Source organism: Vigna umbellata, chromosome 4, assembly GCF_029865625.1.
Source record: "Vigna umbellata cultivar VRB3 chromosome 4, Vumbellata_1.0, whole genome shotgun sequence".
Classification (NCBI taxonomy): Eukaryota; Viridiplantae; Streptophyta; class Magnoliopsida; order Fabales; family Fabaceae; genus Vigna; species Vigna umbellata.
This window is the reverse complement of record NC_142168.1, coordinates 15,974,808-15,990,463: the sequence shown is the minus strand read 5'-3', so window position 1 is coordinate 15,990,463 and position 15,656 is coordinate 15,974,808. Positions and strand designations below refer to the sequence as shown.

At 34.3% G+C, this 15,656-nt stretch overlaps 1 protein-coding gene across 1 annotated transcript; it reads right to left on the bottom strand.

The window, feature by feature from the left end:
* Nucleotides 1-9,260: 9,260 nt before the first annotated feature.
* COG0212 (NagB/RpiA/CoA transferase-like superfamily protein) lies at nt 9,261-13,262 on the bottom strand. The gene is made up of 6 exons (XM_047325842.2): nt 12,861-13,262; nt 12,460-12,550; nt 10,792-11,018; nt 10,366-10,441; nt 9,771-9,896; nt 9,261-9,608 (listed from the first exon to the last, which is right to left on the bottom strand). Exons 1-6 carry the CDS (start codon nt 13,212-13,214, stop codon nt 9,454-9,456), a joined length of 1,029 nt encoding a protein of 342 aa, XP_047181798.2. The 5' UTR covers nt 13,215-13,262; the 3' UTR covers nt 9,261-9,453.
* Nucleotides 13,263-15,656: the final 2,394 nt, after the last annotated feature.

Below are 15,656 nucleotides of genomic sequence, written 5' to 3'. Positions count from 1 at the left end.
AACCTACCTATTTTTTAAAATATAGAAACTAAACAAATTGATTCAAAAGTATATTTATTAAAATCAAATTTTATCTAAAATAGAGAAATCAAAAGCCAATTTTCTTTTTATCATCGTCTATTAATTTCTTTTCATATTCACTGTCACTTAACTTTGATATTTCAAGTTATACGGAATCTTCGGTGAATACCGGAGGAAAGTATATATAATAATAATAATAAAAATAATATATTATAATAGTGGATAGTTGGTAGAAGAAAGAAGATTAAGTATCGTATCACAAATATTCACGATATTAGACAATTGTGTAATTATTTATCTAATTAAGACTAAAAAGATATTTTGTTAATTTTAAAATGCAAATGCAACAAAAATAAATATAAGTGCAAATTGATCAATTGAGTTAAAACACAAGAGTGAATGGATGATGTTGATAATATGAGATGATAATGTTGTTGGGGTTTAGATTTCACCGTCCTTACTTTCATGCATATAAGAATTCATCTTCTTCATTAAATTGTTAATGTCACTCTCTAAATTACTTAAAACTCGATCCTTCGACGAAGAAAGTCTATCATTAATTATTAGACTACAATCTCTTGCATCCCTAATAATTAATTCTGCATTACGAATAGAAGCTTAAGACAACTAATAACTCTCTATTTTTACATATTTTTCTTTGTTAAAAATCATTTCTTAGATTTCTTTAGTTTTTAATTTCTTAGAATTAGGCTAGTTTTATGTTTTCCTCTTAATTTTTAGGTTTTTTTAAATTTTTAGGTTTTTAGGTGTATTTTGTAGAGTTTTTAAATAATTAGCAAATTAGTCTTTTTCTATTTTTTTAAATGGATTTTAATTTTTGAATAACCCTTTTCTCATCTGCTGATTGGTCCTGTTCTTTGACTTTTTCTATTTTGCAGAGTGACCCCTAGTAATTAGGTTGTTTTATGGTGAATCAGAGATGATGAATTTGGTCAACATATTGAATTGAAGCTGCTGTGTTGAAGTTTATTTGGGCCAAATTAGAAAGCCCAGTGCTGATTAAAATGGGAGTGTTGCTCCCTCCACCACCACACCTTTCTCCCTCCACCTCCCCAATTATTTTTAATTCCAGTTATATCCTCAGATTGAAATTTTTTACTTTTACTATTTTAATTTATTTCAAACCTAGTTCTCCTACTTTACTCCATGCACCCAATCTTTCCATCTCTCATTTCCGTTTAACAATTTGTCTTCCGTTTTACTCTGCAACCCCATTTGTCTTCTCCGTTTCACTTCTCCTCCTCCGTTTCTTTCTTCTTCATTTTCCTTACATTATTAAAATACATTAAAAATATATTCAAAAATAATAAATCAAAACATTTAAATTAAATTATTAAAATATTTCCAAAATAAAGAATAAACTAATAAAACAAACCCTAAAATAAAAAACGTAACCTTTAAACGGAGGTGACATCCTTCAATGGATGGCAACATCCGTTTAAGGAAAAACGGATGTCGACATTCGTTTTACCTTAAACGGATGTTGACATCCGTTGAAGGATGTCACCTCCATTTAAAGGTTACGTTTTTTATTTTAGGGTTTTATTTGAAGGTTTATTCGAATACGCACCTGGAGGAGCAACACACGCACTGCACCACGAGAGCGACACTACACCACGAGAGGGAGACTGCTTGATAATTCTTTCCACCACCACCAACCTTTGCAACTTGTAATATCTCACAGCGATGAAAGAAAGAAAGGAAGAAATATAATGTTAAAATGAAAGAAAAGTATTTTACTCATGTACGGAGGACTAAAATATGTTATTAGTGGAATAGGTTGTGAATAGGTAAAATTAAAAAATAATAACCATAAAAATAAAATTTTACTTATGGGGCAAAATAGTAAATAGGAGGTGAAGGGAGAAAGGTGTGGTGGTGGAGGGAGCAACACCCTTAAAATGGAGTGCAGTGTGTGCAAGGGGTTGGGCCGAAGCCTTCTTAGCCAATTAGTGAAACGCGCGTTTTTGAAGCTGTGAGTTTTTGATGATTAATGAAACGCAGTGTCTCATGCTGCGAGAAGGGGCAAAGCTGCTGGGTCCATTTCATTTGGGCAAAAGAGCTAAAGCTCGACCATTTGGAAGATTTTCTCCAATTCTCTCAACATTAGAGTTAGGGTTCATCAGCACAACAGAGGAAGAGAAGCAAAGCTTCTTGGATCAACTTGGACGAAGACCAGAAATTTCCACGGCCCAGAATGAAGTCGGCCAAGAAGATTGATCGGTCGGACTGGAAGCGGTTAGAGGCACATGCGAAGCTCGAATAGAAGGTTGACAGTTGAAGAATGAAGCAAAACTAGTTGAAGATTAGTCGAGAAGCTTCAGAGTTAGTTTTCGGTTCATTCCCTTTTCCCCTATTTTCCCCCCTCTTTTCCTCTTTTCTGTTTTTGTTTTCTCCTATATAAAGGAGTTTTGTAAAATAGAAACATATGAGTGGTGGGTGACAGGCACCATTCTTAGGTTTAGACGTGCACTAGGTGATGAACGGTGTGCTTAGATTAGGTTTCGATTTCTCAAGCTTTAGTGTAGACTTTCAAAGCTTTCGTAGAAGTAGATATACCCTCTGCTTTACTGGGATTCTTGGATCATTCCATTGGGTGACAGACAGTGGATATTTGGGAAACTCTGGTATTCTGTACTTTGATTTCAAATTTTACATTCTTGATTGTCTTTATTTCGATCTTCTTTTTTGCAATTCAATTTTCCAGCCTTTTACTTTGTTAATTTTGTGTTTTAGTTTGATTACTTTGTCAGTTTACATTTCCTGAATTTAGTTTGGTTTTGTTTGAAGTTCTTGCATCCTTTATGTTCCTAGGTTTCATTTTTTCATGTTCATTGTTCATTATATACTTAGCTAAGTTTCTCTTTACCTTTGTTGCACGTTGTAGTATAGAATAGTCTAGGATTTGATTTTGGGTAATTTGTTTCAGAGGATTAGATGTCAATTCTGTTTTTGGGTGTTTTTAGATTCCATAAATCTCCATTCAAAGTTACTCTTTTAGTTTTTTTTTTTCTTAGCATTCATTCCCATATTATTCCTCAGGATTTATTTCATATTAATTGATCATATATTTCATGCATTTATGTTTTGTTTGCATCTATTTCCAGTTTTCCATTTTAGTTTCTTTTGCTTAATTTTAGTGACTCGTAGATTTTGGATTCTGTCATTGAATTGCACGAGTAGCAGTTTTCATTAGTTTAGTTTTCTTTTTATTAGTTGCATAGTAGTTTAGTTTCTGTTTCATCATAGTCATTGCTTCATTGTTATTGCATTTTAATTGATACACATACTATTCCCTCATTCCAGCTTAGGTTCATATCTACATTAGGCATCAATCTATATTAAGTATCATGCATTGCATAGTCTTTTAGTTTCTTTCTTTAGATTTAAATATTCTTTCCCCACCTAGTTTTAGTAAATAAATAATTAGGTATAATTCTACATTTCTAAAACTTAATAAGTACCAAGTCCACGAATTGATTCCCTAGGTTGCCCCTATACTACATTAGTGGGGACTAGGTTTTGTTGACTTTTAGTTCGACCTAAAAGCCTTTCAACAATGACGCCGTTGCCGGGGACTTTGGCGATTTAAGTTTAGATTGCAGGGTTAGCGTTATAGGTATATGTTAGATATATTATATCTTTTATCTTTTAGTTAATTTGTTATTATTTCTCATTTGTATTTTGGGCTTAGCCCATATTTCTTCTATTATAAATAGAGAACCCTATGTTTGTATTTTACACAAGGGAGATTAATCCAAATATAGTTTTTCACTATATTCAACATGGTATCAGAGCAAGTTCTCTGATCCTCTTCTGGTGGTCTCTGTTGTCTGCCGGCAGCCGGCCGCCATGGCCGCTGGCAGCCCCTAAAATCTCAGTGGGCAGTCCATTTTTTCTTCTTAAATCTTTGCCACAGTCAGCACCAGTCCAGACCCAGTGTGCCACTGCTGTCGCCGCCACTTTCCGCTGCCGTCACTGCTAACTCCGGCCATCGTCGCCGCCGCCACCGCCGGCCGCAGTCACAGTTTCGACCTGTGACCAGCGGATCTGAAGCATCTCCTCGAGCGACGGCCAACCACGCCGGTTTCGAGAGCCACTTCTTAGTCACGCGCTGCCACGCAGCGCATCTTTCCGACCATACGAAACATATTTGACTTGAGCGTCGGAGTGTCTTCTATAGGTCAACCCCCCTCAAACCGATCGATCATCCAGAGCAGTGAGAGGAGCGAACGTTCGTCCAAGCAAAAGAAGTGAGTAAGATCCATCCTCGTCCCAATCCAGTAGAAACATTTTGTCACCCACCGTGGGACCGAGGATAGTAGAAGAAACCCAATTGAGACCATAAGAATGGCGGGACGACCAGACTTGTTGGCGTTAGCCCAGGAGATGCAAAGGCAGATGCGAAGCGCGTTGCAGGGCAAAGGGAACATTAATTCAGTGATCGGCAGTGCCTACCCATGCACCAACGGTTGAGCTTGCTCAAATTGAACCCGAGGGAACGACACAGAAGGAAAACAGTTCCAGGACCCGGACAGCCCGTCTGACTAATATTATACGGGTCGATGAGCTTCACCCATTCACGATGGCTATTATGGAGGAGTCAACGCCAGATGAGATGCCTTCAACATTTGACAAATACGATGGATCGGAGGATCCGGAGGAGCATCTTAGATCATTTGTGGACGCTATGGCGTTATACTCGCCTAATGATTTGGTGTGGTGTAGGGTATTCTCCCAATCACTTAAAGGAGAAGCCCTAACGTGGTTTCATTCCCTATGCCCTTGTACCATAGATCGTTTTTGCACATTGAGAAATTTGTTTGAACAACAGTTTGCTTCTAGTCGAGCGCAAAATCTTACTTATCTAGAGCTAACAAAAATTAAACAGAGAAAAGATGAAACCTTGAGAGATTTTATGGACCAATATAATCAAACTATGCGGCAGATAAAGGATGTTGGCAAAAAATTCATAATGAGAACCTTAGCAACGACCTTAAGGCTTGGTCCTTTTGTGGACAACTTGTCTGCACAACCACCTACAACCTTGGGAGAAATACAAGAGAGGGCGATGAGTTTATTCGGATGGAGGAGATGCGTGCCTTCCGAAAAAGGCAGCATTATGAAATTGCGTAATCCTTTACAGGTTAGGAGCGAAAGGAGGGCAAGCAGACGTTCGTGTAGGATGAACGACGTGGTGCATCATATTTCTTCTAAAAAATGAACATTTCATCATCTTTCTGAATGACGTCAATGCAATGAAAACATGACATTAGAACCAAGTCTGTCATCTCAAAACTTTTAATCATGGCTTCCCTAAATTCTGCAATTATCTTTGGGTTGTTGTTATTAAAGATTAAATCATCAACATAAAGGCATACAATAAGAATATGATTAGGCTCAAAAGATTTCATATATAGAGTATGCTCAAACGGACATCTTTGAAAACCATTATGCATAAAGTAAGAATCAAGATTTATATACCAAACCCTGGGTGCCTGCTTCAAGCCAAATAATGTCTTCTTCAGTTTGTAGACTTTATCTTCTTTGCCTTGAATCTCATATCTTGTAGGTTGTTCAACATACACTTCATCTTTAAAAGTATCATTTAAAAAAGAGGATTTAACATCCATTTGGTGAATTTTCCAATTGTTTTAAGTTGATAGAGAGATAATCATACAAATTTTATCTAATCTTGCTACCTGAGCAAATACCTAAAAATAATCAATACTTAGTTTTTGTTTGTATTGCTACCAATCTTGCTTTAAAGTGATCAATTTCTCCATTAGGCTTGTATTTAGTTTTGTACACTCATTTCACTCCAATTGGTCTTTTTCTTGTTGGTAAGTCTATCAATACCCATGTTTAATGGCATGGAATTCAACATCCATTGTTTTTCTTCAATGTTGATTATTCAAAGCTTCTTCAAATGTTATAAGCTCATAACTTACAAATAAAGCAAAATTGATAATTTTTCATCAGATAGGTTATTGTCATTTCCCAATACATAATCATCCATCTAGCTAGTACTTTGTGTTGCCTCTATGGTCTGCTTGATATTTATGGCTCATTAAGTGTTGGATCTACATGATCGTTCTTCTCTTCACAACTTTCTGGAATTACTGCAAAATCCTTTTGAGCTTTGGAAGACCAATCCTACATTCATTCTTCATGAAATGTCTCATCTTTGTTGAGAACTATGTTCCTTGTCATTGTATTGTAAAACTTGTATGCCTTTGAGCTAGTATTGTAACCAATGAAGATGTATTTCTCCATTGTCATTAAGCTTCTTTCTGAGTTGATTTGGCACATGGACATATGTTGTACATCTAAAAACTTTGAGGTGTCAAATTAAGGGTCTTCTTCCACTCCAAGCTTCTTCTAGTGTTTTATCACAAACAATCTTTGTTGGACACTAATCAAAATAGACACAGTAGCAGAGACTATTTATGTCCAAAATACTTTGGGCAATTGTTTAGCTTTAACCATGCATCTAACCATGTCCATGATTCTTCTATTCTTTCTTTATGTCAATCCATTTTGTTGAGGAGTGTATTTGGTTGTCAATTGATATTGAATCCCATGGTGGTCAAAGATATTTGCACAAGAAATATATTCTTGGCCTCCATCTGTCTGCTCCCGTGCTTTAATCTTGCAGCTACTTTTTTTCTCCACAAATGTCTTAAATGACTTAAAGGCATCACAAGCTTCTGATTTTTATTTCAAAAACTATACCCAAGCTTTTATGCTATAAAGTCATCAATGAAAGTAATGAAATACCTACTACTGACATAGGTTGGTATCTCAACCATGCATAAATCTAAATGAATAATCTTTAATAACTTTCTATCTCTCTAGGACTTTCTAGTTGGAAAATATTCTTTGTGCTTTTTCCCAATTTCACATGTCTCACAAACATTTTCAGAAATGTTTATAATAGGCAAACTAGATACATATACTTTTCTAGATAAAAAAACTTAATCCAAAAAATTGATAATTCTGAAGCGCATAAGTCATAACCAATCATCATTTGGTATGAAAGAACTTAAGCAAGACAATTATGTATATTGAACCTTAAAAAAACATGTGATTAAAATTCATTTTATCCTTGGTGATGAATCTCTTATTTTTATCAATCAATGTACAATAACCAATACTAATCTACATGTTGTAGTTTTTTTTTGTGATAATTGTCCCAACTTAACACGTTTTGATGAAGACCATGAGCATGGAAAACATTATAGATGAAATCCTAAGAACCATCTTTTAATTTGATGGCAATTATTCTTTTTCCCAAAATTAAAATATATATATATTATTTTCAAACTTCTCAATAAATTTTACCACTTTATATAGTGAGGAAAATAAAACATTTTCCCAACACGTGGTTACTACAACTAGTATCTAAGTATCAAATATTTTCATTGCTTGCAAGATTATTTGCTACTAGAAGTAAAGTATGTGTATTATCGGAACTTTCACCACCAATATGCTAATGATTTGTTGTTTGAATTTGGAGTCTACAAACATGTGCCTGAACTTTCCACATTGGTATTAACTAAAATTTGTCCTTTCTTAGTAGTTGAAACCCCATCTTCCTCTTTCCCGATTGATAGATTGAAATTGTGTCCACCTCTTTCTTTAAAGTTGCTAGAATCTCTATTTCTAAAATTTAACTTTCCACCTTCATGACCTTTAATTCACTTCGACTTTCTATTATGCCAGTAAAATTCACCTTACTTTTCAAGACTTCTTCATTTACTCTTTCAATCTTCTCTAAAATTCTATTCACATAACTTTTAATACTATCTTGTAATTATGCAATTATCATGGTGTTTGTGTTGTGGAACTCAACTATTGTAGTAACTCAACAATTTTTATGTGCATCACCTTGGTGACTCTTATGAAAAAGGGCACAATATATAAATGCACTCCCGAATTATACAAACATTTGGTTAATGTTAAAAATTCTACTTGCAAACAACTTACTTTTCATACACTTTATTCATCTCTAACAACAAAACCATATATAATCATCATCCAATGTAAAAGGGACTGAGCAACCCTTTTTTAATAGTAAACCTTGCTCTTAATATTTCAATAATTTATCCCCTTACTGGACATGGTGTGGAAAAATTAACTCTGGTAAATTGTTAAATATCCTACTTTAGATTTAAAAAATTTTAATTGTCATCTTTATCAATAGGATCCATTTTCCTGCAATCTCATTCTTATGTAAATACTTGCATGATGATGTTCTGACATTCTTTATGAATTTTTATATTAGATCAAATCAATAATGTCCTTCTTCACTAGTTGTTTAATTAATGAAAATTTTAATTTCTTTATCTTAGATTGGGATTTTTTTTCAAGTTGACACCAAGCATATGTTTTAAAATTAAACTAATTTTATCTTACATATTTTTGAAATAAAAGATATTTATAAGTTTTAGACCTTTCAAACTTTTTTATGAATTTAGTCTTTTATCACTAATCCAGACTTAAACGTTTAGCAGTCAGAGAGAGAAGAAAAAAAAAACTAAGCTTTTTAAATAAGAATTGTCTAATATAAAAGGGATTGGTATCAAAATTTTATGATTTTATAAGGACTAAAACAGTCATTAAGTATTAAAATTGTAGAAAAAATTTTATAATAATCAAAATTGTCGGGATAAAAGGGATACATGATAGGTACTAAAATTATATCTAAATCGTGCTTTTAATTTATATTTTTTTTATATTTTTGTATTTATAAATATTCGTGAAATATACTAAATTGGATAAATATCAAATGGTGGGTGGAACATGATGGAAATGGAGTAAAATTACCATAACAATCTCAAATAAAATTCAACCTATTAAATTTTTCTCATTTGTCTAACAAAAACTAGTTTGAGTAATTTTTTTTAAAAGCACTCACAAAAAGGAATTAAAAAAAAACAAATAAATTAAATTTTTTAGAAGTTAAAATCAGTTTTTTGAAAAATTATAAGAACTCAGCTTCTCTAATTGATTTTTTAACTTACTCATAAATTAATTTTAATACATAGAAAACTTATTTTTTCTAGATTTTTTCTTATAAATAGTGATAAAAAAAAACCTTGCTCACAGAGAGCTTAAATAAGCCTGACAATTTAAAATTAGGTAACACAAATTCATCCCAACTCATCGTCTAGATAGTTTCAACAATAAGAATTGGAGTCTTCCCCATCCGAGGCTTCATAAACAATATTCAGATGGTTTGAAAATGCTTATTTCGATGAAGTGGTCTTTACATAGCCGCTTTTGCTAAAACAACGATGTTATATATACAAGTAAACAATTATAACATTAAATATTCAGTTTTCTCATTACTTAACACTAAACACCTCTAATATATACATAAATCCATCAAAACTTACATGTATATAACTAACCCCTGCGACTTCGTTGAGCAGTGGGTGGTAATTTCTCTGATGGGCCAGTAGGAAGCTTCTTTCCAGTCTCTTGTTCAATCCTCTTCTTGAGCTCCCTCAGTATACGAATTTGTCCAAGCTTCTCAGGAGACAACTTGTCCCAGTAAATCCCTGCAGCAAATAAGTTTTTTTAACAAATATCACAAGTTATGAACATCCAACAAGGGAAAGATAAACTGATGCTACAGAGTTCATGGTTGACATCTCAATGATTTAGAGATTAAAGGGTAAGAAAAAGACGTAAAGACAGATAGGTCGCATTGTTTCACCAACCTTGAGGCTTTGGAATAGTCGTGTGTGTGAAAATGACCTGTGTTGGAGTACAAATGATATCCACTGGTACGTCGTGGATTAGTAGCTTTTCGACTGGAATGTCGTCCACCAATTGGCAGTCATGAACTGCAAGGGTTGTTCTCAATGTTACATACAAAAGAAGACAAATTGCAAATTTTACACAAGACAACAATAAAAAAGTAATGAATTGGGCTGCACATTACAATATGGTATGTATGGAGGAACTGATTGAGGAATATATTGCACCAAAATTCAGTTAGCATGTCAGTATTAGTGCAAGGAAACTATTTGCCCAATATCGTTTTGCAACCCAAATATGTTCGACCCAAATAAACCTTTCTAAATATAAGAGGCTAGAGAATCATATGTGGAAACAGAAATAATATCAAGCATACAGGGTATATAATTCTTTTAAAAGAAAAATGTTTTTCTTAAAATCCATAACCAACTTCAACTGAGTGTTATACATGCAGGTACTTCAACTGTTGAAATTGTGTTTCCAAAATGTCCAAGAGAAAAGTTTAAAATGACGGGCTCACAAAAGTGGTGAAGGCAGGTTAGGAACCAAAACTACCTGAGGTAACAACTGGTGTTGAATCATCGATGGCTCCCATGTACCTCAGCATACCGTATTCAAGTTCTGCAAATCCCTGCAGTTCAAATCATCTTTGTTGAAGGAACATTTAAATTCAAAAGTCCATTAATAGATTAAAAGGTCACTCAAGGCTCACTCATACAACGTCAGAGGAAAGTAGGGATTTTTGTTTCACGGAAGCTTTGAAACTAGACTGAGGTTGGTTTCCTTCCACGACGTATATTTCATGGGCAAGAAGTTTCATGATATGTAAGCAAATAGAAAGTCAAAGAAAAATTTTAAACCAAAGATCATACAGGTTGCCAAGCATTAAAAATCTAATTTTGTAGTTTTAGCCTTTTAATCGATAAGTGAACAAAAAGATTTAACATGGCCATAATAAAATTAAAAGACATGTAAATTTACCTCTCCCTTTCCCAATCGAGCCCCTGTACTTGGGTCAACAGCAACTGATCCAATAACAATAAGATCTACCTTTATCTTTTCATCTAACCCAATCGGTCGTCCATGCTTGGCAACACCAACAGAAGTGCAGGCTTCCCTCATGGTATCCAAAGTTAACATACTGGATTCAAGAATCGAGAAGAAACCTGTTCTCAGTCGAGGTTGAGGAGTCAACAACTTCTTGCCATCTGCGATATATATTGAAGATATACGGTCAGAAGAGAACTAGAGGAGAAGAAGATAAGAATCTCGAGTCTTGAATTAATTAAATTCTTAAAGTCTTATTTTAATATTATAATTTTATAAAATTGATCACAAATTCTGCTTTAGCCGGTTCAAGCTTCTTAATGTTATTTACATTATGCTCAATTTAGATAATAAAGGACCAGTAAAGAATTAGTCTCATACTCTCCCACTTATCAAAATAATAAGGCAAATCAAGAGTAAAGATCGCAGGCCATGACAATCACCAGAAGGCAGGTATATCAAACTTAACAAAGTGAAATATAGCACTTTCAGTAAAAAAGATATACACGGTAAAAAACCATCATGACCATATATATCTGAAATTCATAACCAAAAAAGGTTTTATATGACCTAATAACAAAAATACCGAGTGTTACAGGAAAATCCACCTTTAAGGATTCTAAAATTTACATCAAATTATCAATATATGGATTGCTTTAGAATCCATGTGGTCAGACATCCAGTATGCTAGCTGGAGCCTTCAATGTCACAAGATCTTACATGTTGTCAACATAACGAGGATTCTCAAATTGATTACTAATAAATGTATTAAATAAAACCTGAAATGTGAAGTTCAGCCACTGACATCTAAGCCAGATCTTCACAACTCTATCACGCCACATCAATATTGCTCAAAAAATAATAGTGTCAATGTAATCTACTCAACAAATTTTTATCAAAGCCTCACTTCTAAAGGCAAAACTAATAGTAGCTTACTGCAACAAGGGATATACTGATTTACAATGACAATTAATAATCCATACTGATTATCGTTCATTTTTAGCTGCACCATACTAATACAACTTTGTACATGAAACCCTCTATGTTTAGATGGAACAGTTCAGGTTCAGGAAGATGCTCCTGAGCTTACATGGTGCAATCCACTAGTGCAGTCATGCATGCAACAACTTGTACCACTTAACTGTCAAGCAGCGTTTTTTTTTTTTTTGGATATTCTTCACTTAGAATAATGCTGACATTTAGACTACTCTTGCACTCACAACAACAACAACTGATCAACACCTGAGATATTAATATGAAAAAATTTAAAACTGAGCCACCGATATTGAGAAGTAGCTAAATGTGCGGTTTTGTATGATTACAAAAGCGAGTGCTAGTAGCATTATTCTTCCACTTATCATGAGCATATATCTTTAGAAGACTTTTTCATTTCTTCTTATTTCTCACTTATCTACAATCCCTTCAAACTCCAGAAAAATTGCAACAAAACCAATGAGGCGTCAATCACACAGCAGCACACACAAAAAAAAAATTGAACATTCCCCTCCCCACTCAGCCCCACTCAAAACCAATGTTCATAAACAACATTCCCCTCCCCACTCAGCACCACACAAAAAAGAAACACCAAATGAAGTAACAGACCTGAAAGAGTGAGAAACCTGACTTGTTTCTGAGGAGAATCGGGATTAACCTTTACACATTGAGCAACTTGAAAAACATCTAGCTCCCTCATCTGCCAAAACCACATCAAGCAGTTCAATTAACCCATTTCAAATCCAGGGTAAATATACTGATACTTTTTTCACTTAACACGCTTTCTTATGGAAGCTAAACCTCCTCATATCAATCTTATTCATTTCGTTTGATACTATACTCCTTTAAACGATTTCATTTCATTTAATTTCCTGTTATCAGATTATATTGAAATTTATTTAATTTTCCCTTCACTTTGTCTTCTCTGTTTATAAAAAGTTTATCCTAATCTAACCATACCTTGCTCTTCCATTAAGCGGGTTCTTCACTTTCCATTAAAAAATAAATACCTTTTGAGCAGCGACGGGAGCCCCAACGAAATTGGGAATGCGATGGTGAACGGGTCGAGGGTTGTTGGCAAAATTGCGGGCTTCCATAGTGTCCCATATTCTCTTTCTGATTACCCATTTCCAGGCCTTCGGGTCGGCAGTTTCCGCCATGGCTCGCCGGGCCTCCGCGTCGAGCGCCAGCCGCTCCGCCTCGAACGCCGCCGCGTCGAAGGGCTGATTATTCTTGTCTGTCCTGGCCGATTCCACCTTGAAGCACCGGCGAGGATGCGTGGAGAATGAAAAGGTGCAGAGGGAGGGCGTCTTGAAGGTGTTGGTTGTGAGCATAAATGGATGTGATAAGCGGAATGCCTCCATTTTATTACCAAACGTTTCGGTTTGATTTGAAATTATGCTCTGCTCAGGTTACAAGTGTACATATTGGAAAATAAATTAAAAAAAAATAAATACGAGGAAGACATATTGTATTTCATAAAAAATTAAGAAGGACTTGAGATTAATATTGATAAATATATTTCTATAAGGCTTATGATAGATTGACCAATATTACATAGAATATTAAGGGACTCCATGAGACATAGAATATTAAGGGACTCCACTGAACAAGGACTCCGTTAGACAATCAGGGAAGAACTATGTATAAGTATAGGTACAACTCATAAATGGTTTAACATATTACATCCTATTTAGTCTAATAATGATACATAGATGTAACTATTTTAATATTCTTTCATAAGTTTGAGCGTATAGATTATATATACTAGCTTAAAATAAATAAACTCAATTTGAGGTCTTCTTAATTATTTGGTCAACACAGTTGGTCATTTAATCCAACAAATTCAATACATTATTTTTTCTTTGTTAACAATTTGTCACAAACAAAATGAGAATAAATTTTTATATGTTTAGTTCTCTTGTGAAACACTAAATTTGATGCAACGTGGAAAGCACCTTAATTTCATATTGGATGTCACGTTAACTAAATTCTTGAAGAAATTGTTTCACCTATAATTGTTCACATGTTAGTGACACCATTACTTTATATTCAGCTTTAACTATTGATCAAGCCACTATCTTTTGTTTCTTATTTTTCCATGAAATATTATTTCTTCCAAGGAAAACACAATATATGGTAGTAGATCGTATGTCAATAAATGAACCTACTCAATTTGTTTCACAGTACCTAGAGACCTTAATGTTTTATTTATCTTCATATAATAAACCTTGTTTGGAAGCCTTTTTAAGGTACCTTAGAATATGAATGATAACATTCCAATGGTCAACACATGGAGCCTTCATGGACTGACTAACCACTCCAACTACAAAAGACATATTTGACTTGGCAATAGTAAGATAAATCAGTTTTCTAATCAGTCTTCTATATCTTGGATTAGAGAATAATTCACCTTCTTTTGTCATTAATTTCTTATTTTGGTTCACAGGACTGTCAACCGGTCTACAATCAATCATGCATGTTTCTTGTAATATATCAAAAGCACTTTCTTTGGGAGATTACAACTCTATCTTTTGAATGAGATACTTAAATGCCTAAGATTATTTGAAGCTTCCAAGATCCTTGGTTTGAAAATGTCTACACAAGTACTCTTTTAGTTGAGATATTCGAACAATATCATTTCTTTTAATTACTATATCATTAACATATATTATTAAGTAAACACATTTCCCGAGGGATGTACAACGGTAAAAGACTGAATGATCAGTTTCATTGTGTTTTAGCCCAAATTTTTGAACTATGGAGATGAATTTTCGAAACCAAGCACGTGGCAATTGCTCAGGCTATATAGAGATTGATGCAATTTACATACTATACCAGACTCCCCTTAAGCAACAAACCTAAGAGGTTGCTCCATATAAAATTCTTCCTCAAGATCACAATGAAGGAAGACATTTTTTATATCCAATTGATGAAGTAGTCAGTGACAAATTGTTGTCATTGTAAAGAAAAGACGAATAGAAGTCATCGTGGCCACGAGAAAGAAAGTGTCACAATAATCAAGGCCATAAACTTGATTATACCCTTTTGTAACTAACCGAGCTTTGAGCCGATCACTTTCACCATCAGGGCTAACATTAATTGAATTCACCCATTAGCAACCAACTGCCTTTTTTCCCGGTGGAAGGGGCACGAGCTCCCAAGTATTATTGTGGTCAAGAGCACGCATTTTTGCAATCATGGCATGTCGCCATTCGGGATTATCAAATGCTTCATTCACATTTTTTGGTATAATCATAGAAGAGACTGAGGATAAAAGAGAATAATAAGAAAGCGATAATTTGTTATAACTAAGAAAATTATAAATGGGATGTGAGTTTCAAGTGGAATAAGTACCTTTTTTTAGGGCAATGAACTAACCTGAATATCTTCACCAGGAGGCATGGTATGAAGTGATGAGGGAGAAGAATTTGAAGTAGAGGATTCACCATTTTCTTGGAGAAGTGGAGTATTCATTGGGGTCTTGTGTCGAAAGATATCAATATGTGGAAAGGAGGGTCCAAGAGAACTTTGATCAAGACTTGGATTAACAAGGACATTGGAGATATTGGACTTAGCCACTGAAATAGGAAGGACCTACTAAAGGATATGAACATCTTGAACAGATGGAGAAAAGTAAGGAATTTGTTCGAAAAATGTAATATTGGCAAACACATAGTACTTGTTGGTTTCAAGAGAGTAACATCGGAACCCTTTCTGAAGTCATAGCCCAAGAAGACACATTTGATAGCATGAATAAAAGATACACAACCAAAAACTCGATGATAGGTGTGAAAGAGATGATC